The sequence below is a fragment of the Anas platyrhynchos genome, chromosome 21 (genome assembly GCF_047663525.1).
Source record: "Anas platyrhynchos isolate ZD024472 breed Pekin duck chromosome 21, IASCAAS_PekinDuck_T2T, whole genome shotgun sequence".
NCBI classification, from domain to species: Eukaryota; Metazoa; Chordata; class Aves; order Anseriformes; family Anatidae; genus Anas; species Anas platyrhynchos.
Genome location: NC_092607.1, coordinates 13,836,451 through 13,860,697, shown reverse-complemented (window position 1 = coordinate 13,860,697; position 24,247 = coordinate 13,836,451). Strand labels below are relative to the sequence as shown.

At 36.7% G+C, this 24,247-nt stretch overlaps 1 protein-coding gene and 1 long non-coding RNA gene across 3 annotated transcripts in view; one reads left to right on the top strand and one right to left on the bottom strand.

The window, feature by feature from the left end:
• LOC139999251 (uncharacterized) overlaps nt 1-24,247 on the top strand; it is a 225,352-nt gene that overhangs the window by 51,494 nt on the left and 149,611 nt on the right. The gene's annotated exons all lie outside the window — the stretch shown is intronic.
• The window catches only part of PHACTR3 (phosphatase and actin regulator 3), a 104,580-nt gene that overhangs the window by 79,502 nt on the left and 831 nt on the right, over nt 1-24,247 (bottom strand). Inside the window, exon 2 of one of the 2 annotated variants that reach the window (XM_038166232.2) lies at nt 23,078-23,219. The exons of the other annotated variant lie outside the window; for it this stretch is intronic. Within the exon in view, the coding sequence (XP_038022160.1) occupies nt 23,078-23,189 (112 nt within the window). The 5' untranslated portion in view covers nt 23,190-23,219. The remainder of the gene's footprint in view (nt 1-23,077; nt 23,220-24,247) is intronic. 2 annotated transcript variants of the gene reach the window in all.

Sequence of the window (24,247 nt, the reverse complement as noted above, 5' to 3'; positions counted from 1 at the left end):
ACACAGCATACTGTGTGAAAACAGTTTTTGTTTGTAGTCAGTTCAGAAAACATGGACTTCAGCCCTCCATATATGTGATAAATCATTATACAACTGATTACTGTCATACGGTACATTGCAAGGCCAACAGCTTCGAAAGCATATTTTCATTGCTCATATGACTAAAACTGGCTAATATTTTTATGCATGTACATAGATCCAAATCAGCATGTCATGAATTGTTGAATTTTTGTTCTGCAACGCTTTCATGGACTCCTGTTTTGTGTCTCTTTTGATTAGCCTCCTTAAAAATCACTAAAGAATTTAAGACAGGCTCTACATTAATCAGACACTAAGACTAAGATATACCAAGATGATATATATCTTCATAAGCATACATTTATCTTTATCAATTAGCACTAGAAATACCAGTGATTTATCAGAGAGTGTACCAGAGAGCATTCCACTATTCAGCACCAAGGTCAGCTCAGGGCTACACACAACCTATAGAAAAGGACCTTGCTTCATTAAAAAGTCAAAACTCTGATAAAAAATATAGAGCAATATTACATTAGTAAAACACTTTATGGAAATAAGCAAACGTGATAGAGGATTTACAAAAAAATATGATTAAAATTGTATTTATCAACTGTATTCTTTATAGAACATTCTATGGAGAATATAATGCAAATGGGTGGATGTGAGGTAAGTTTTGTAACATTCTTCGCTCTTAGTAATGCATAATGCATTTTAATTGCAGGTGGTACACAATGCACCACCTCTATGTGTGGTGGAAGAAAAGACAGAACTGTGAACTGTACATGCATCTATTTTTCTTTGAATTGTCTATGTACAAAATATGGGCTAAATTGTGCCTTTAGGCACAGTGTTGAACAAAGATCATAAATTGCACAATCTCAGAAGATGTGATATTCTAGCACAACTCCCTCTTTGCTTCATGATAGGGCAGTCACAAATTACTTTTTCAGAAGCAGTCCACAGCATGTCTGCAATGTCTCAGATGCACTCACTAATCAGGGCATTGCATTGTTACAACAAAGGCCTATTTTTCTTTCCACTTTTCCTTGTCTACTCCTGCACTTCTTCCACTCTTCCATAGAAGGATGCCATAGGGAACAGATTGTGTCTATGATCCCTCATATGCAAGCTGAGATAGATGTACATTTCCACTCTCTTAAACAGATGTACGTAGTATTTCACAAACGTAGGGATTTATTTAGTGTAGATTTGGCTCATTTACATTTCCTTTGAGTGTGGACTTGAAACATGGAGATGCATTTGGTTTATTACACTGATATGAATGTGTTCCTCACCTTAAATTGATCTAGATGCATGTGAGATGAGAACTCAGAAGGCCTATGAATCTACATACAAAAAGGCAAATGTGGTCCTACTGGAGTTATTACATATCAAGCCAAAGAGTGCTTTTATTTTTAAATAACTACTTGTCCTAGGTTCTGAACATGACTTTGGCAATCCACCAGTGACAACAAAACTGCACTAATAGTATAAACTTCTGAAACTTCAAAGTGGTTGTACAGGTTGTTGTGTTGTGGTGGTAGCAATTCTGGTACATAGTCCAAAAAATCAAAATTGTAGTAGGGTTAAAAAATGTTCCAAAGGCAGGAAGTTTGGAATATGAAATAGAACTAGAGAGAATATGGCAACAATGCATATGGGAAATCCCAAAAGAAAAAGTCAAGCACATTTACTTAAATAACCAGTCTGATACAGTACTGCGCACAAAGATATTTCAGTCTAGAATTTGTCCTTTAAGTGAATTTAATGGCTTGTTTGTATGGCAGTGCTTACAAAAACTAATCCAAATTATCTAATGGTGTGCGCTTGGAGTACCTTAATTAAACAACACTGAATTTGCATGAATACTCTCAGAATTAAAGTAGTTTAGGTTCATTTACTTTGGAAAAGAGCAAAGCTAAATTAACTCAAGCTCACTTTAATTCTGGACATGAAAGTCCACGTAGATGCTATGAAAGTTTAATTAATCCACTTTACTTTTCCATGTAGTGAAACTACATGGATTTTCATAGTCCATATTTATGTAAACAAGCTCTAAACACACACTTATGATATTTCAAGACTGCTTTATTTTCTATTACACTCCATATGGGTTAATTTAACAGTCACTAGAAGGAGCCAAGTATTAGCTGATCGTTCTTAACTGAGACCATATTTTTTTTCCATCACTGCCTGTAAAAGACAAATTTTTACACGTTCTCTGAATTATAGCCCTTAGTGTATCCCCATAAGCCTTACAGTCTACTGATAATGAACAAAAGAAGCTATATGTGATTCTTTAGAAAAAAACATATTCAATTAAATCCCAAGTCTAAAAATGATATTGTTAAGGATGTTCCTTTGCAAAATAACTTATAGCATTCAAATTGGATTTTCTAAATAACATGCTAAAACCACAATTTGAAACTATTTTTGGATTGTGTCCCAGTGCAAATCAATCTTATGGATTCTGAAACTGCTAAGACAGATCTTGAAATGGTAATTAATTTGATATCATGATTTTGATGTCAAAGAAGAAACTCAGATTTATAGCTGCTAAAGGCTCTAACCCAACAATTATAATCAATATTTTTTTTTAACTTTCACTGTTTCCAGACTTGTTGGGTCCCCTCATTAGTTTAAATTTTTAAAATGTTCTCCTGTTCATGGGGTGAGAAACTCTATCTTTGGCTGCAACTCTGTTCAAATCACAGCTTGTTAGGCATGGTTCATGTTAACTGTGATTTCAGTTGGCAGGGCACTAGATTAGCTGTTGATATCAAGCCAACATTTAATTTTGGGGTTTTTTTTTGAGTCATCTGTTGCCAGTTCCCATGACAACTGATCTTCTAGCCTTCAGATTTACTAGAGAGAACCATTAAAATGGCCAGGAGTACATATAGGGATTCTTTGAAGTAGATGGAAGTTCAACTGTTTCTTCAATGGGAACTAAAAGACCTTTTCAGCTTTGCCTTCAGCAACACGTGATTTCTGTTCGTGAAAACACAGATGGCCATATTTTAGAAAAATAGAGTGAATGGTAGTTTTTAACCAAGAAATCTGTTTTAGCGCCTTTCCACTCCATCCGCAGAATGAGGGTCTTTATGTACAAGATCATGCTATACAAAGGATAGGCAAAAATATTTTTACATTCTCTCTTGCATATCAGTAATAATGCCAGCAAATGACTTTTCAGGTACAGATTCCTCTGGTCTTTGTTACAGTCCCTGTACATTTTGATTTAGTGTTTTACAAATGTGTGACATAGGTAAAAGAAATATTGCAGGAAGACAACATTCGTGTACTAAGTCAACACAGAAGCTGCAACAGAGAAGATCACTCAGAATGCTATAGAAGATTCTTGAAGCAAACATACCTTTTGCTAACAACAATAGTCAGTATATATAAAATATGTACTACCCATATACCCACAGGGTATGAAGGCTTAATAAAAAATAAATATCACATTGGATCTCAAGAAGTTCTTATAGAAGAATGCTAATATGCAGCAGTTATTTCTTAGACTATCTCCTGTTGAGTTTCACAGACTGAGCTGGAGTGGTCTCAAATGTCTAAATTCCACATTCCTCTTATATACTGGATACCAAACCTTGCAAAACACTAGGCATCCCCAAATCCCTTTGAAATAAATGGAATCATAAATGTAGTAGAAAAAGGTGCATAGCTGTTTGAAATAATGGTAGAGACTTCAGGGAAAAAAAAAATAATCAGACCATCCTTTTACCTCTTCATTAGGCAAACATTTGCCTCTCATATATGGGAAGAAAATAAGCAGCTAGAGAACTTTTTCATTTGATTTGGGTATTGTCCACTGCACAGAAGCTTGTCCTAACAAGCTTTAGTTTCAGGAGGATGTTTTATTATCCCAGACCTCTGCAAAAACCGCAGCAGGCACTGCGATGCTTGCAAACTCACAGTACTCAGGACTGTGATCTAGAGAATCAATGACCTTCTGCAAATGCAATCGGCTAGTGGTTCTACTGCACCCCTTTCACTTTATGTTTCATTATACATATTTGGATGACTTTTCCAGGCTGGTTCTACTACAGCAAATCCAGATTGTGGTCCTAAATGTGAGGGTGCACAGGCCTATCATCTAGCTTCAAACAGAGAATAAGGCAATTACTCTGACAAAAAGCTACCTTGCTTCTCTTCTCCTCCTCTGCCCAGTATAAGCAGTTAAAACAGATTTTAAAGATAATGGGGGTGTATGTGGGAGAAAGTGAAAGATAAGAAAAGAGAATGCACCAGTTCCTCAGCTTAAGTTAACTATCCCTATTCCACTGAGGACAGCCATTTTCCACCAGCTGAAAATCTAGCCCATTAGAAATCAAATCCCAGGTGGCCAAGTATGTTTGGTTACCAGGTGGCTGGCTTTTTCTTACAGCAACTCTCCCCTATTTGAGTAAAGCCACCCTTCACACTAGACTGTTGTGACTGGTAAAAACTGGTGTAAACTAATGACAAAACAAAGCACTGCAGCTGCGTGGTATGGTTGCCATCTTTCAGTACTACAATGGAGATTAAACAACTGCATACATTAACTCCAGCAGTTTTCGCTGTACCAGCTCAGACTGTGAATTCAGGCTGTGTCTGATTGTTTTACAATGCAGTTGGCTCATGAATGTCATTGATGCAGATGCTGGCATACATTCAAAATGCTTTGTTTCATGTTTTGCTTTTATCTTTAAATATATTTGAGTAGTTTTTTCACCCTTTTAAAACAACTCACATAATAGGTAGAGCTAAAAATGATCTAATAGCTTCGGTGCCTTAGAGCTACTGCCATGCATGAAATTCAGACCGTGACTATAAAAAGGAGAGCTCTCTCTCTAATTCTCATTTTTAGCTAGTTGTCTCTGTACTTTTTGAGAAAGACAGAACTTGTTCATGTTTCAAGTCAACGTCAATTAAATAAAATACAGTCTGATGGTTTGCAGAAAGATCATCTGGGGAACTTGAGGTAAAACTCTAGTTTTTTGACTGGCTGAGGCAATACATTTAGGAAGATTAGTAGTTACTAATTAAGATTATAGATTGACCAAAATTTGTTTTTTACAGCACTTACTCTTTAGTTGGATGCAATGAAAGCCAATACAGTTGAGCAAATAATTCCTGATAAGTAATATATTTGCACCTTCACTTACTATCTGCATATTCCCTTTGATGGAATTACAGTTTTCCTGACACTATCATCAACTTGTACTTGCTAAATTATTTCTGCAAAGTGTTCAAAATATATATGTGAATGAGTTCGACAGCCAAGCACAAGTGGCATGGTGCAGTTCTCGTCCAATACCTTATGTCAGTTCCCTCTTTGATTGAGTGCAACTCTTAATTAAGTTTATTTGCATATGTGCAAAACATATGCTTGGTTATTCAAACCTTGCTTCATACTGATGTTGCCTAATTTTGTTAAATGAGAGAGACCACTATAAATTTTAGGGGAAATTAGACAAAATAAAAATAGATGAACCATTTTATTGTTTTAGACTAACATGACTATTTTGTACCTATCTTGTGAGAATTTTAATATTTTAACTATTTACAATATATTTATATGCAGTTTGAGTAAACATGGATTGTTACTGTGTTTTACTCCATGCTTCACTTCAGCAGAGGCTGACTCAGGGTGTTCTGAGACAATTACATGGAAACACTCTTGGAGACTGATTTTAGGTTGGCCTGTAACTGTTATGAGTTTGGACCAGACCCCTCAGGTTGCCTACTGTAGGAAGCTGGTCTGTCCAATGGAGGTTGTTTTAATTATGTTATCTGCTGTAGAGCAGACTATTTTGTATCCTCTAAACCTGTTCTAACAATTCAGGCATTTATTGAGAGACTGATATATTTATTATCAATAAAACAAACAGGAGAATACTAAGAATTTCTGAAGAGAGACTTAATTGATAGTGCATTGGGTAATGAATGATTAATTAATAAAATGAGAGCAGAATATAATGGATTTGTACTTTGTTTGTACACAAAAGGCATCATTAGAACTCTTCAACCGTCATTAGCTCAGTCTCTTCTGCAGTGAGTCATTCGGCTCCCTGAAAAAAAAAGTCTAGCTGCATTATAAAACTGCCAAGCCACATAAATGATACAGCTGAAACTTTCTGAATTGTCCTCCTATGTACATTGGTTCTCTGATTTTAGGGGATTCTTTACCATTTCTTTTTTCAATTTTGTGGTGAAATGGGTTGTACAGATGTTGTGCAGATACCTCAAAGATAATCTAATCAGAATTTTCCAAAAGTGAAGACACACAGAAAAATAAATTAAATAAATAAAAGCTATAAAACTATGTTTGGATTGGATACCCTTGCCCAGCCTGGCTAAGGAACTAAGGAACATCTTAAGTGTGGTCAAACCAAGAGTAGGTGAAAATAGATATCCCTAATGTCAGCTCCTGAGTTTCTGGTTCAATCGGACCACAGTGGGTGTCACTAAAACTGAAATTTGTAAATTAGATGACTTTGTCCTCTTCTGCTCTGTGAAGATGATCGCACCCTATGGGTATGTAGCTCCTTCTCTTAACCAATGCAGGACAACCTTTTTTTTAACCAATTCAGAATCAATGAGTTGGCCACATTTAAGTCCACTGTGGTAAGATAAATAAAGTGAATTTTGAGAAACTGAAAACAGAATGTAAAGAACAGGGATGTGGGGTAGTCATTCAGTAGCTTCACTTACTTAGACTTAAAAATAATAATAATTTAAAATTAAAATAACAAAGGAACATTGAAGTAAATAAAAAAAATAATAAAATAAAGGAGGAAAAGCAGTCTGGCCAAATTCTGATCTCTGTGCTATCAACTCTTTAGTACATAGGTAGATAGATTGTCAAGAAAGGGCACAAAGACACATAATGGGATTTTTCAAAGTTCAATTTCTAGAATTTTTGTATTTCTAGTAAATATGACAGCCTTTCATCTACCATAAAACTAGATAAAAAAAAGGCTTGTTCGCTTGTTCACCCAATCTGTTTAAGCAGTCCGTCAGTCAGTTACAAATAAAATCATTTGGTTAAAATACATATCAATGATAATTGTGTGCTTAAATATTTTAAATGTTTAGTATAAAATATCATGCAAAATGAAATAGGCATGGCAGCAATGTATAAAAGAGAGTTTTATACATACAATGAAGAAAATTGTTAAAATCAGATGCTGAAATATACAAATCATTTGTATGCACAAGAATCCCATGGGTGCATATGCGAACCACTCAAGTATGCCCGTTAGTTATTGTGATTGCCATTACCATGTGCAATTACTTGCTCTGCATCACAGTTTTAGGTGAATGGCTAAATCAGCTACAAAAATTATGAATAGCTGAAAAATTCTGCTTCTTTCCCCAGGTCACTTAATTAAATCTCTTGTTTAGTTAACACCGTTTATATCATAACTAACAAACTGCAAAGTGTACTTTTTCTTGAAGTGACGACAGTATTCCCAGAAGGACTGAAGTTCTGTTGTTTACAGAACAAGAATTCCACATGCTATAGCAGTGAAGCTGTCCTTCCCCGCAGGGCTTAGTCACATCATCACGAAGGGTTATCTGAGACACTTCAAACTTTGGCTGTTTTGTTATATACTATATATATATATATATACACACACACACACATTATATATAGAGACTATATATATATATATATATGCGTGTACATATAAATTTATAATGAAAATGAATAATTTCTGTAATATATTCATACACCGTTATATACTATGGTATACTTTTCTTTATGCTGTCTGTGATCTCAGTGCAAAAAGCAATTACCAGTAAGTTAGTTACAGACACACTGACCTATCCCCATTTGGGGGTGCTAAACTTTGGTTGGGGTTGGAGTTTCTGAAGTCCTTTTCAGGAGGAGAGAATAAGAATATTCTGGAAAAAGAGTGCATGCTAAAACTGTAAATGTCATTTTTGGTGGAAAAGTAATTGAAAAAGTGCGTGGTTTTTTCATATTTCTTAAGAACTATCAGACTAGATTTGCCCAAGCACTTCTACAAGATCGTTCCACACTTAAACCCTCTTGATTTTAAAACCTTTATTCTCATTTCTTACGATGCTCAAAATGCTTTATTTCTGGCTCTGCATTCTAAATTGTCCTAGAGAAACTGCTCTTTTACTACTTCATAGGCTGAAATTCAGTCCTTAACCTCTTACATATGGATATTAGGGCCAAAGTTGGCATTCTAAATTGGCCTCTCCTAAGCTCACTTGGAACTAGTTTGAGGATGTGACTACAGGCTTGATGGACTGATGTAAACAATGAAGAGAAATGTGGGAAACCCAGACTAGCCTTTGGGTTGTGCTTTTCATCTAATATGCTGACAGGAAAACACACCAAAATATAAACCTAAAAGGGTGACAGCTCCCACCCTCTCCTTATCTCTCCTTTTCCCACATCACTCCATCCACGATGGCTGCAATTATCTTTTTTTCTCCACAAAAATGGTAAAAACTGAAAAATTAATAAAACATGATGGCTACTCTCCCTGACCTAGAACTTATTCTCGGGCCTAACCATAGCTGTAGTGCAGCATAATGTAGCAACATACTTTAAAATCGGATTTGAAGAACAATAGCAATGGAAAGAACCAAACCCCAAAGCCACCCACTACCATCAGGACCCGGACCAGACACTGACTCTAATTACCAGAGCTATTGCTGATGAGACACCACACAGAATGTCCCTATGCTGTTAGGACAGGGTAATCAGAATTGTATCTTCATAGCACCTGTTGGTAAAGTAGGAATAAGCTTGCTTATTAAAGAAAAATGTTTATTATTCCACTCTTATTTTCACTTATATAAAATAGCCTTCTTAGGAGATACTGCAGTTAAATAGTGATTGCATGTATCAAATAAATTTTCAATGGATGTGGTCGATGTCATAGCACAAGGCCTGAGATTGGATCACAGATTAGTGCCCATGTATTTAAATAATGCAAATAGTTTCACAACAAAGCACCAGTTCATACATGCAACTCCGAGTTCCCATTGTCCCCAGTCCAACAAACTGATGGACAGTGAAGGAAAAAATCAAATGCCCATTATAGTCAGAACTATTACATTTCAGACAGGACTCCTAGGAGAAGAATATCATTGCTATTCAAATATCTCTGGTTTTGGAATCTGGTAGTGAAGCCACTTTGAATTGGGTGTTTTGCAGAGAAATGGGTAAGGCTAAACAAATACACTGTGATACTTGTGATTCCAGAGCTGCTGCCACTTTATGGAAATGATAATATGTATGTCTTTGGGAAACAATTGCTGTAAATAACCCATCTGTCATGAGAAATAATCCTAAATAACAAGGTTGTCACCTCAAATAGACTTAGATGGCAGTGGAATAGATGGAGACTTCTTTGTATCTGCAAAGACAGAGTGAGTTGTGGGCAGAAAAATAATGAAATGAAGCAGCTACTTAAAACCACTCCAGACACACTATTTCACAGCAGTTCTTTGAAGTCATACCATCTGAAAGCTATCCAAATGATGAGATGAGAGCAGGGAGCACTGGGTCACTCATCAGGCTTGTTGCATGGGTAAAATACCTACAAAGGAATCTCAGTGCTATTTTTGGAGGATACAAAACATCCAAGTTTTCAGTGCTTCTGTTTTGTACACAGATGTATGCTACATGGAAAATGAGGGGGAAAACATTGATTTTGAGGAGGTATAATTAAATTTTTCACAGTATGGTTTTAAAGTTTGGAAAATGAGTGGATTTTTAAAATGGTATGGCTTCAGGCCCCTGAGGTGGCCCTTCTGAAGATGGGATTATCACATTACCATGGTATCTGAGTTGAAACCTCTAAGCCAGGAAATACGGTACTGGTATTAGCAACACATGCAGGACAAATTTTGGAGATTCTAGCAAATAGTACTATTCTCAGGAAAATTTTCTAGTAGCAGTTTTTGACCCCTTTTACAAAACTTGCTTTAACTGTAAGACCCAAGCACATTTGAACTTTGGCTGTCTAGCATTTGCGCTTGCTCTGAGCTTATCAGAGTCAGAGAGAAGCTGGGAGGCTCGCAGCTCCCTGACTTTGCAAGAGACTTGAGCCCATGGACCTGTTGTCCAGCACTTTCACAACTCAATGCCAACAGCCATAGAGCTGGTACATAGAGCTCCGTGGAAAAGTCTTTGAGAGTTGTGTAATGGAAGAGCAGGATTTATGTGGTAAAGCAGCTTCCAAGAAGTTGCCAACCATAGCAATGTACAGAAAAGAAAAAAAAAAGTAGGCTTACTATAGCTATATAGACCTTGCCTAGTAGCTGTTCTTTCAACAACTTATATATGCAATTACACATCTATTCACCATCATTGCAGGTGCAAGCTGAGCAACAGCATGTGTATAAATTTGTGTGGGTGTGTAAAGACTTCATTATGGTGATTTGTTAGCACACGGAGAGCAGCTTTGTGTCTAATGAATGTGTAAATTAGGCACTTAGCTTACTTGAGTGAAAAACAGTTCTACCACTTTGTGTCTTTAGTCTATCCCTCTCAACAGACTTTGGAAAAGAAAGTAGCTAGATAGTTTCATTCCTTGTCAAAGTAGCAACTTCCACCTAAAACCTAATCCTACTTTCTCGTATTGTCCTCAGGTTTCTAACAATGGAGAGCAGTGAATTAGTTGTATGGAAATGTTGCATGCTATCTTAATCATATGCATGATATACTCTTATGTAGTATTAGAATAAGAGGCGCTACATTTTGTGTTGTCATTTCTGGGACAGAAAACTGGGGCTGTGAGCTAGCTTTAAATCATTTCTGGCATTAACGAGATTCTGACCAGAGGCTCTCTTTTATGTTCAGGATATGCGGTGCATTATTTCTTATTATATCACAATACATTGGAAAGGAACAGCCAAGTTATCAAGACTAATCCTTTAAGTCTTTCTTTCTGTACAATGTCAGACAAAATAAGACTATGCCATATTTCCGTAATCTCTCTTGTATTATGAGAATGTTATGATCTGTAACAACAACAAAATCCCTAAACTGTATGCATTCCCATTGGCTCTGATATGCTTAGGTTTGTTTCTTTCTGTCAGAAGAGGTATTTCCAAGTCAGTAAAATTTCATTTAAATAGATGCTATCAGGCTAAAACTCAAATTGTTAACACGGAACAGAAAGAAATAAAAAAATAAATAAATAAATAAAAGTTTTCTGGTGTTTAAAAATTAGTGTTTCTGAAAAGACTTGATTTTGTACCTCAGGTTCTCCTTTCTCTTCAAGAAACTACCTAAAGTCAAAGCCAATTTTAAAAATCTAGGGTACCTAGTTCTGCTAGGATTTATATTTAGATTAATCTGTTCTGAAGTAATTCTTGTTCTCAGACTTTACATCATCTAACAAGATCTAAAAAAACATTTCTGCAATGCTTTGATGGCAAATTGCAGAAGGATTTCTTGTGTTAAATACTAATTAATTAAACTTACCAAAAGAAGGCTTCAATTTCCTTCAATAGGATGAAAAACACAGGTAGGCAGATAGATATAGATATAGATATACAGAAACGTGTATCTTCCTTCTCTTCTCCTTCTCAAAGATTTGTCTGTTTGGACAGGTTGAAAACATAATCCTATACTACTTATTCCAAAATTTAATGTGGATTTCACTCTACTGATATTTTGATAGTTGCTTCTAGGAGCATATTCAATAACTTACCTCTTTTCAAATCATTTCATTAGAGCAGCCAAAGAAACTGTGACCTCAGAATGCATAAACTTTTGGCAGTTTTCTGTATTTTTTTTTAATGAGCTACTGAGAAATATGTCAAAAATGCTCAATGGACAGAGAAACAGAAATATTAAAGTCCAAGATGGGAAGTAGAATGAATTTTCTGCAGGTTCAAAACACAAGAAAGCTGATTATATTAAATATAATCTCTTGAATAAGATAGATGAGTAATGCCCCATGTCATAGATTTATTTAATTTTTTTTTTGGGGGGGGGAGGGTTAGGGGGCAATAAATTCATAGAAGAAATAGAGGCCTTTGATGTGTTGGAATAAAGCCTAAACACATCCTAGAAGGAGAGCTATGAGAGCAAGAGTGAGGAATATATAAATGGAACACCAAGTTACTGAACACAGCTTCTTCTATTTTTTGCTCCTAGGTTCTTCTTTCAGAAATAAGGGTTATTTAATCCCTTTTCATCTCATGTCACCCACAATAACTTTGGAGCTTTAATAGTAACTTTCAACAAAGGATATAGTTCATGAAAAAAGACACTACTGACCCAACTAAGTATTACCTGGAAGGCCTCGGTGTGAGGTCAGCTTTGCTTACCAGCAAGGCATCAACATGTGAGAGATGCCCCAAGGGAATAGTTTTCAGCCAGACTGACACTTCATTATACAGCAGAGGCTTCAGTCATAAGTCATAAATGAGATTTTTTGACAGTTTAAGGTTAAACTGAGGACTGGAAATGCTGAAACCATAGGAAGGCAGGATTTCTTGGCTTCTCTGTTACATTACTACCACCCATTCTATTTCTAGAATAATAATTCAGGAGGTGCAGGGGGCTGCCTCATTTTCTAAGGCAGAAGTGCTAGCTAATGGAATGAACTTGGACTAGATGGCAGATAAGTGAAAACTGGAGAAAAAGCAGACTGAAAACTAAGAAAAAGTTGCAACAAGCTCTACCTTCTCACAAGAGAACAAGAGATCATAGGAAAGAATGGCAAATGCTTTCTTGGACTAGAGAAGAGAGATCAGGATACATTACTATTATGGGTTAAGGACCCATCTTAAAGCATTTTCATTTTTGAAGGCTACTTCTTTATAATTTTGCTTGTTGAAATGATCATTTTACATGGCTTCCTTTCAGTTTATTATTCTGTTTGAATTACAGCACAAAATGTACACCATAACACCAAAAGTCTACTCGCTATCTATCTTGACAGCTGTTGTTCACATACCCTATGTTTGCCTTAAGAAACTGAGCATCTGATCATGTCATCTGTTAAGTTAACCACTACTGCAAGGGTTCAAGTAAACTAGCCTCAGGCTATGGCTGATATTTGCTGCTATTACAGATCTAGCAGAGTCATGGTTTCAGTGAGGATGTAATTTTTTTGGTATCACACCATTCCATTTTGAATTAGTATCAGTAGCTTATAGCAAAATAATAAGTTCTTCAGGACTTCTTGTGGTCCTAAATAGGAGATTGCCAGATGACAGAAAGTTTACTCACTCGCAGGAAACGGTGTTACAAATTGCAAGGTTCTCTAGAATTAAGTATTTCGCAAGTGAAATCTGAAGTGACATGAGTAGTTTATCTCAGTTGTGATTTTTCCATTAATTTGCTTGAGTTAAACAAGAAACTGATTGTTTTGTGTTGAACAAGTGCAGAATTTGTATGGAGTGGAGTACTAGGCTCCATTTTTCTCTCTTCTAGACCTTTCTCCACATAGCTAGGATTCTCAGTACTTATTCTCTGGTGCTAGGCATTATAAAATAGAGCAAAGCCAAATGAGCATCTGTGACATATGTAAAGATTTCAGCTGGAGTTAAGCTGAACTGGTCTAACTGAGAATGGGGTGGATGCCTTTCTCCTTGCAGCTTCTGCAATTCCAGAAAGCTGCATAGCTGCTAGGAAAAAAAAAAAAAAAAAAAATTACAAGAGTCCTGTCTGCAAATCGTACACTTCAAAGAAGCCCAGTTAAGCCAGGTCTACATATATTATCATGCATTCTGAGCAACCCAAAGAGGCAGAGGATTTTTAGGTAGCTGCAGAGGAGCCTAGCATGCAGACCCAAGTTCATGACACAATCCCAACAGCTTGGATTCCCAAGGTATGCCAGTGAAGGTCTGTACAACTTTTCTTCCCTTTTCTGCAGTAGGTCCTGAAATGCCCCCCTTCTCTGAGCCATCATTTGAGGTGACTCAGGCACACTTATTGACTGTTGTTTTTTTTTACTTCTACTGTCACTTTCTCTCTGCTCCTGAAACAAATTAGGATGGTAATTTAAAGATTTAAAGCTTTCAATCCACCTGTCTCAGTCCACCAAGCTCAAAATGCAGGGAAGATGTCAGTGCAAAGCTTCCAGTAATTGAGTGGTCCTCCAGTGGCTGTTCAGCCGTGGCCATTGTAGAGCCAACCATAATGTGTGCTGGTTGAGATGAAATCTTCCTTAACTATTCCCTTTTGCAGTCCACTCACCACAGGTCTCAGGTCCAACTGAAATAATGCTGTGACACTAAATATTGTGTGGGAAACTTTCCAGACTCCAGTCCTAAGCCTGCAGTCATCAGCTTTGTTCCTTGTCTCCCCCTCCTCTGCCCATCTTGTGTAACTGAAAGCATTCTACCCCTTGGGGCTGAGGTATTCTTATACAGGTATTACTTGCAAAGCCAGCTCTTCACATCTCTCACATGACAAGACCTGGAAATAGGGAGGAGTGTATAATTCCTCTGTAAAACAGTAGGTAACACCTTCTATTGGGAAGCGTTGCTCTGTCTAAATATTCTATCCAGATTCATATTATTAGTGATGAAAAGATTGAAAAGTAGGTGCAGGAGCAAGGAGCTTTTGGGCAGACTGCTTTCATCTGATGGTTAGTCTGAGGTTCACTAAGAAGCAGTGCTGGTTCTAGATGGTGAGCAAACTTGTCCTAAGCACCAGCACTTGTGCATGTTATCTGAACTCAGATACAGAAGACTGACCATGAATATTTCATTTTGGGTTCATGGGTGTTCACTCGGCCGCCCTTTGCTCTGCTTCCAGCCTGTGTCAGAGCTCAATGCTAGGAAAGAGTGCTGTCCCTGCATAGCATCTTCTACAGCCACAGTCAAGAACCCTGTCCTAGACTGCACCGACCACTATTCTGACCCAGTACAGTATTTCTTGTATTCTTAAAAGGATTTAAAACAAAAAAACAAAACAACACAAACAAAAAAGCTAACCAAACAAAAAAAAAAAGTCTCAGTGCAGGCTGTTTGATTGAGTTAAGATGCAGACTTCTGTGGGCAACTGGATGAAATGTGACAGACATTCACAACAGATCAATATGGGAAAGGCATAAGGAAGGTGGCAGGGCTCAAGGGGTGTAGCAGCCCTCAGAAAAGGCTGAAGGCTTCACAGGCTTGATGTGGTGCGGTGATCTATGTCCAGTTGCTGGTTATGCAGTGATGGAATGGTTTGAGGATGATAATATATATATACTAGAATAAGGAAGTTAACACATGAACTGTCTCTTCGTTGTATACAGCAATCAGAAGAGCTTTATGCATAAGGACTTGACTGTTTTTAGTTGTAATTGCCGGTTTGCATACATGAACCATGTGTGATAATGGGATATTACCTTACTACGGCCAATAAGTTTCTCTTTGATTAAGATCATCTTACTGAAATATTTATGCAGACTCAATCGTGAAGCTATTGAACTGCTTCAAGTAGTTATGTGATGTGCTCTCTAGGGCATGTATAAATTGAGTATACATTATACCATAAATCAACTTGAATTCCAAACAAAAGTATGGGATTTAATGGGCACAAAGAATGCATTGTATTAGCATATAAACTCTGGCTACATTTAGAAACAAAATGAAGGTATCGTATTTAGCGTTACTTAGTCTTTGGTATTTATAGATCTGACCTGCTTAGAAAAGCCATGGTAATTAATTCTAGGTGTTAAATGTTAAAATACAAAGCCACAAATTTGGTTAAAAAATGCCGTAATGTTATAAATAAACAAATGGCGTAACCCATTAATTACAGCATGAATTGGGCAGCCCTGAAAGAGAGTTCCAAACCTGAAGAATGTGAAAGATTAATAGTTACTTAGCTACCCACTAAAATAAAGTGAACAGTTTCCAGATAAACGTGACTTCTAGCATTATGTAACTCATTACATTTTACAAGTGTGGTGCAAACATTAATTGACTGACTAATCTTAAAACATCATCATCATTCATAGCTGAAGTGTGAAGGCTTTAATATTTGAAAGACATATGAATTTATCTGCATTGCACAGAGAATCAACTGTGTGCACAATTTATTATGTGCACAAATTAAGTCTGAGTACTTGCACTTATTATATGCAATCAAATTTGCAGTTTACTTTTTTTTAAATTAAAACTTCTAATGTTGAAGAAAGATAAGACAAGGTTTCAGTACTTTGAAGACTAGGTGATAGCATTTCCATTCTGTTCAAGTGTCCATACTGCCTGACTTAGTGGAGGGAGGCTTGTTCACTGGTCCTTTTTGTTGTTGGTCCATCCTTATTAAATTAAAAACTGGTCTATACATGCTTGTGCAAAGCTGAGCAGGGAGAAAAGGGGAGGGGAAGTGGTGGACAGCAGATATATTCTGATTTAAATTTTCTCTGTCAAGTTCCAAGCTACCTGAACTTATATCAAAAAATGTCTTTAGAAGGTCAATTAGTTGCAAGGGGTAAGGACATGTACTAAAACATAATTAAAAATCCCTTTCCATCTTTCATCAAAAAGCCCATAGCTTCTGTTTGTTCTCCTACTAGGTGAAACAACATCCAGCACAAAGACTCTATTTGTGAAGGCTTTTAACAAATAGAAATTCTTGTGCTAAATCTCAAAGTAGAAGACCAGACTTACCTGTGGCCAGTGTAACATTAGGCATCAAAGTACATTGTTTCAGAATTTTTCTCCTTAATTCAACCAACTTCCAAGATGTACATGCCTATTGTTTCTACTGTTTCCTCTATTATTTGTAATAAGAGACATTGGAAGCTACAGAACAAGAAATTGTAGCTACATTAAATAAATTAATTTAAAAAAAAAAATCTACGTTCTCTAACCTTACAATGAGAATTGGGCCTTACAAAATCCAGAGTCAACCTCCAGTGGTGCCACTGGCTTCCTGCAGAAACTCAGGGAAGGCAAATTTATTACATCTCAATCCACCATGTGTAAAAATATGAGAAACACTTGTTTTATTCCACTGTTTTATGTCTTTTTCAAATTAGAAAAAAATACTTAAAGCCCAAACAGTTTCTCTTTATATGCTGCACAGCAGCTGGCACAATGGTGCATTATTTCAGTTATGGCCCATAGGTATTACTGAGACCAGAAATCTGTGTTTGGAGAATCTGAATCTTTTTTTGTAATCTGTGATAGTTCTTTTATGACACATAAAAACATCTGAAGAGTTAAGGAGGGAAACAGAAATGCCCTTTGTATTGAGTATAGAAGAGACCAGTAACATTTGAGAGAGATTGCAACTCTGAAAAAGGTCTTTTTTGCTCATACAGCTTGCTTTGATGGTTGTGTACTTAGGACCTAAAAATTCTTTAATGAGATGCAAATGTATTATTTGGTATCAATATTAAAATTAAAAAGAAAAAAAATCCTGCATTTTTTGCAGTGTGCAATGTCATCCCTGCTGCTTTTAATGCTGGAGTATAGCTGCTGCCACCAAACACAACTGTGATGAAGGAACTTGCGTGCACATAACAAGGCTCCTTCTGATGGATGAGAGCAGATTCCCAGGAACTAAAAACAGAACATTTAAAACATTCTAGAACTAACAAATTCTGATTCAACAAGGGAAACAAAGGATATGAGAAACTACTAGACCAGATATCAGTGAAAAGCTTTTCACTGATACATGACAGACTACCTAAGCTACTTCTGATACTCGAGTTTAGACCCAATCCTTTGTGTTTGTGTGCCCCAAGGATTTGCTAGTAGCACTGAGAACAGGAGAGCAAACAGGCACCTGGAGTAACAGAGCAGCAGCGCACTGGGGCTCTGTAACCAGGAGGAGCACCTCTGGGCTAGGAGATGCTCAGCTGCAGGACAGAGCGAAGGAAGGAGTCCTGTGTGTGACAGGGACTTGGGGTTAGGGTAGATCAGCAAGGGACTGGGGAATTGATAAGAAAACAAGCTGCTCAGAAGCACAATGGCTCCTTTGTTAGAGGGTAACTAGCATTGTGCTACTTGGAAATACTGTGATGATTTTTCTGGTGCTGTATCATAAAAAACCTGCACATTTGACAAATAAATGTTTTAAGGAGTCTTACAGGAATGAAATTTGGATTTCAATGGAAATGGGATACTAAGATGGAATGTAAATTAATATCTGCATGTTTCTAGTCTCTGCTGAGTGTTCCTCATTATAGTCCCTACGGTATCACGCGAGGAACTAAATATATGTGGAGCAGTAAGTTTCAGTTGGGAGCCCGTTTGTCGAATTAGATCAGAAACATTCTGACTTTGAGTGAGAGAACTTAAAATATCACGAAGGTTCATATATATGAAAAATATGGTAAAGTCATAAACTGGAGCAAAGCTACTTCCAAGCTTATTTAATTTTGGTCATAAATTAGTACTGTTGGGAAAGGATGTAAAAGACCTGGCACATTTCTTTTTTCAGAAGAAATATGATGCAAGGCAAACAAACTTTATTAACAGAATAGACTGGGTGATACAAGGAAATGAAATGGAAACCAAAATATTTCTGGTAGAAAAAAAATACATTTAATAATAGGTGGCCTGGCTCAAGTGTTAGTATCAAATTTGAAAATTTACCCAACAACTAAGCGTATCACAGATAAGACCGCAAGTCTCTGATTTACGGTGCAGTGACCTGAATGACTGCAAAAGGATGACAGCACCAGCCAACCAACAGGCAGGGCATGAGCAGCATCTTTTTCTGTCCTGACACTCACTCTTCTATTAATTGCTTTGAGTCTTAAGCACGTTTTATGCACATGATTACAAGCTGGATTTTTTTTGTTTGTTTGTTTTCCTGAATTATGGGCCTGGAATGAAGTTTTGTAGAAAAAAAAAAAAAAAAAAAAAAGAAATCACTGGAGCAGATTTAAAAAGCTGGCACCAGTTTGTGTCTACACTCCAGTTGCACCCATTTCTCTTTGCCTTTACTTTGCTTCTTACAAGCACCTGCAGCCCAGACCTACTATACTTGACTTTTAATATGTGTTGGGGTTCTCATACCTTCCCTGGCAATAGCTTCCAACATTGTGCAGTTTACCTGCTTAGTGCCCTGGTGCACTCTCCTGGAGGAGAAACTATGCTTTTCCTATGCATTCCAGTTGCTAACAAGTCCCCTAATGCCATGCACAAGACTCAAACTGAGCAAACTTGTTGAAGAAATAAGTGCGTCAGCAATTAGTGTTAATTAAAATCTTTATTGGCATAAAACAACACTAAAAAGTTGTGAGGAATCAACGGTAGGCATATGAAGGGAGCAACAATCTATCCAGGCTAACTTACAGCTTTAAAAATAATAATAAATAACAACAAAAAGCCCTAGTACGGAATATTCCTATCCTTGATGTTTTATTGCCTTGAGACTTGCCCCAAGCATTACTTAGATGCCTGATGGTCTTATACTGCCTGTGAGGCTCTGCTGGGTCACAGGTGATGACTGTCTTCAGCCCAGGCAGAGACAACATGACAGAAACATAACATGTCAAGCCTCTTAACATCCTAAAAAAAATAAAAAAATACAAGAACATTCCTGCTACAGAACTTTTGAATTATGATAACTAAGAACAGCGATGAAGGATTTTTAAGTTTTATGCAGTTTTCTCTCCTTTAGTTACTTCAGGGCTGCTGATTACACATATCAAAAGAAATAAAAAGGGAATTAGTGTCTGGCAACAAAGTAGTTGTACATATCTGGTACATATCTGGAACAGCTATCTTGAAGCAGCTTTAGCTTGACAGATCTTGAAGCACCCCACAGATTAGTGCAATGGCTGAGAAGCCTCCATCACTCTTCTCCAAGCAGCATTCTAGAACTCATGTGAATACAGCTGTTACTGAGATCTAACACTGCTGCTGGCACCAGAGCAGCTCCGTGCCTTGGTACAGCTCCTGTACTGGAGGAGACAGAGGCCATGGTAGACCATTGGCAACCTCCAGTGAAGATCTCAGTCTTGCTGCTCCTGAAAAGTCATTCTTTAAGCGCATGGTGTCAGGGAGGAAAAGTAGCTGCATGGAGAACAAAATGCAATGTATACTTCTACAAATTAAGATGGATTTTTTCCAAAAATGAGGGGGAAAGGGCAATATTTTCACATTGTATCAGGTAGCTTTGACACAAGTGTACTCTTCTTCATTCTGTGGAACTCCCTCTTTTATGACTGTGAATCAAATGAGGCTGTCCATCTTTTTTATGCCCTTTGACTGCTGGAAGGATATAATGAGAGCAATATTTTGGTTTCCTCCAACTGTTTCTCAAATAGATGGTAATGTTCAAATCTGATTCAAATTTCATATCCCTGTCCTCTTTAGACACTCCTTTCTCTCTGGATCCCTCCCTGGAGAGATGGAAGAAGGGAAAGAAAGGGAAAAGAAACAGAAGTCTGATCACTGGAATTAATATCCCTCTTTGTGTGAGGTTTTCTTGAGTGATTGCTGTCCTGTGCCATTTGACTCAATTTCCACTACCTTTTTTTTTTTTTTTTTTAAATTGGAACTTAGCTAATGTTTTATCAGTTTTAAGCTTTCATTACTGCTTCCAAATTTCCCCTTGAAGTTATGGAAGTATGTGGTATTTTTAGAATAGTTTTTCAGCTCAGAGCTAACCTCAGATTTACAATCAAGCAAGCTCCATCATTACACCTAGAATCTGATACAATAGCATTTTCTGTCCTTCTCCAGAACTCAGTGAAAATGATGGGATTTTGGACAGTTGTCTTAATGGCAGCAGGGAAAGATCCTTCTGATTTTGGAGATCTCTCCTATGAGGATTTACAGATTAAGGTGGTAATTGGGATTCTTCTTTGTGAATCTGGCATTAAGTCATGACATAATACGAAAAAATGAAATTAACTTTCTTAAAAACAGTCCAGTCTTAAGCCAGTCTCTAATTAAGCAAGACACAAATATTTTTATGTGGGTTTCTCAAATTCAAGATATATCTGAATCAGGACAGTGTGCTTTGGTAAAGAATGAAATATGAAAACCAGCGTTTGCTGGGCTTGCTCATAAAATATTGTTCACCAGCCATAAGATAGTTTGCTTAAATCGCAGGCTGAAGTGCATTATTTTATTATCTTAAAGGAGATAATTACTAATTCAATTAAAACAAAGGAACACTGATTCTTTCCTGCCTTTCTCACGCTGTTTCCAGTATTCCCTATGCTAAGAATAGGAACTGTATGTACCATTTAAATGCTGGAGGAAATTACCTATTTGTCAGTGGAGCCTGCCACAGATAACTTAGTCCATATTTTCTTCTCAACCATGGCTGTGGTGTCTTAATTGGTCACTGTGAGGAACTGCTGTTTAATTAAAGTTGCATATGAAGAATCTAAATCAGCAAATTTGTATTTCTGTTTTAGAATAAGTAGCTATTAAGTGCCTCTAGTCTAGCTTACTGAACACCTTGTTTATTTTATTTACTACAGGAACATTTAATAAGATGAGATTAATGTGTTAATTTTTTTTTTTTACATGTTATGAGATTCACTGTGGTCTGTAAAGATTACATCTCTTCTAGTAAACCAAGGTTATAGAATAGCTTTTCATTTCTACAGTGATTGCTTTGTAAAGAAAATCACAGTAAATAATAAGCTTTATCATGAAGTCTTGATTGTTCAAGGCTTGGAGTAATTGCAGCTGCTGCTGACATCGGTCAGGATTGTGAATGTCCAGAACTTTTCACATTTTTTTTCTACCTTCTTTCCTTTCATAGAAAAGATCTAAGGCTATTTGAACCAGACAGTTACTTAGTTATTTCATTGTGGAAGAAGAGCAAGTCCTTAAAAAAAAAAATCTTTTCTCACATGGGAAGTTCCCTTTGAGATTTGACCTCAAGCAGCAGTTCATCAAATAATTGCAAATGAAAGCTAACCAGATGACAATAGGAAGGTGAACTGACACTTGCCATCTGCAGTCTGCTCATCCTAAGTTCCTTGAGTCTGATGTTGATATTGCTCAGTATCACCTAAAAAGACATTATATTGTCCAGTGATAAAGGCTTTTGAACTTGCAAGACAGCCAGCAAGTCTTGTAACCATGCTTTGTACAGTCAGTACAACTGTTAAGCTGGTGTTTTGAGAGAGAAAGGAAAATGAAGCATCACATCGGAGAATTTTCTTAGATTAACACATGAAAATCACAAAGAGCTATATGCTTCCACCTCTACATTAGCAGTTTAGCATCATTCTCCTGGATAAGGCTTGGCTAAAAAAGAAAAAAAAGCTATAATTCTTCTGGTCAAGAATATATATAAAATATATAAATTAAAAAATATATAAAACAAACAAACGTGAACACCAGGAAAATCTTTAGGAGATAGGTTGACTTCATCTACCACCATATTTCCAACCATGATATCCTTTCATAGGGTAGACCTAGCCAAATGAATTGGTGCAGAATAATTCTTGACCTCGTCATGCATTCAAGACAATGTTGCAAAACAAGACTAAATCTCTGGTGAGAATACAGCATTATTCCAACGCCATACAAAAGTTGAATTGTTTTTGTAGTGACTCTTCAGTGACTATTGTTTTGCTATTAGCTTATTTGTCTTTATGATTTAACCATATATGAAAATGCCTGCTTATGCATTTCATTATGCATTATGTTCATTATTAAACGAACAAGGAATCCTGCACATTCAAACTTACTTCTCTACAAGACTTGTCTGTGAGCAGGACTGGGATATAAACACAAACTTCTTACCATTTAGTGTTCCTAAGACTTTCTTTTGACTTGAGAGTCTGTAGATGATTATGTTGATAATTTAATGACAATGACAAAGTTGTCTTCCAGAATAACATCATGAAATAAAGTACAATGGTAGTTTAGCATATAGAATGCTTACAGTATTATAAATTACGTTTCAGATTTTGAGTAGCTGATTGCATTAAATTACTCAGATTGATTACTTACAATATGGGTAAAATATTATTTAAATAAGTAATTTGTGTTCATTTTATTATTAGTTTAAAACATACAGGTGCTCAATACTAATTGATAAACAAATTTAAATTAGTATATGGAAAACCTGAAAAGCTTACCAAACACACTAACTCTACTACCAACTATTTATACCTACCTGGATAAAACCCATAGTCATTTATCACCTTTTGTTTCTCTCCACGTATTGTATGTATACAATGATACCATAAAAGACATCTTTTCTTGCATATTAGTATAGCTTCTGCCATGCAATGGGACACTGTCTTATCTGATGAAATCTGTATTGGGGGGAAAAATGCTGCTTAGTATTGGTAGCTCCTTCTCCTTACAAAAAGTAGAATGTTTATATCTTTGTCTACGTGTCGGACATGTTGTGTACTTTCTTTGTTGTATATTTCACAAAGGTCAAAATAGTTGATTAGCAGAAAATAACACATAGGATTAAAAGTGAGATTGCATATATCTTCTTTTCATTAGCCACTTCTGCTTTCAGAAATCAAACGGCAGAAACATACATTCCTTTCAGGCAAGATTGCCCCTTTGGGAGTGAGTCGAGCAGTTCACGTTAGAAGAGTCCTTTGTTCCCTTTACTTAGGGTATCGGAACAGTTGGGCATCAGAGATAAATCATCTATTGTTTTCCTTAATTTAATTTGCGTTTCACTCCAGAGCAAGGTGCTCAGAATTACTTGAGAAGACAAATAAATGAGAAAACTTAAAATAGTTAAATATTAATATTCTCATTGGCTCAAAAGGAAGCAGCGTAGCCAGTTTATCAAAAAACCTGGAATATCTTATTTACTCAGTAACCTGACAAGGGCCAGAACTAAAGTTCAGTCCAAGACTGCATCCAGGGACTGTCTCTTTCAGCCTGATGGTACCTGACCCACACGCCAAAGCCATTCCTAGGTTTAGAATTCATTGTAACGGGCAGAGATGATCAACACCCCATTCATTGTGTTCTGCTATGTTGATTACTCCTTTTCTCCCAGCAAAACCTTCCAGCTCTTGCATGAAGATCTATTCATATGGCCCAGTGCTTTTTGCCTTTGCTTCCAGCTTGTTGTTGGGCCTCTCCTTGCAATCACATCACATTAAAGTGATGCTGTTATTTGTTGTTCCCCCCCCCAACTCTCTAAAGGGGACATCGCTGCTTAGATTCTGACAACGTGAAACGACTGAGTCACCACCAACAGACATTTACAATTATTCCTTAAAGTGAAGTTAAGCTGAAAACATCATTAAGGAAAAAAAAAAAAACAAAAACAAAAAAAAAAAAAAAAAAAAACAAAAAACAAACCACACCT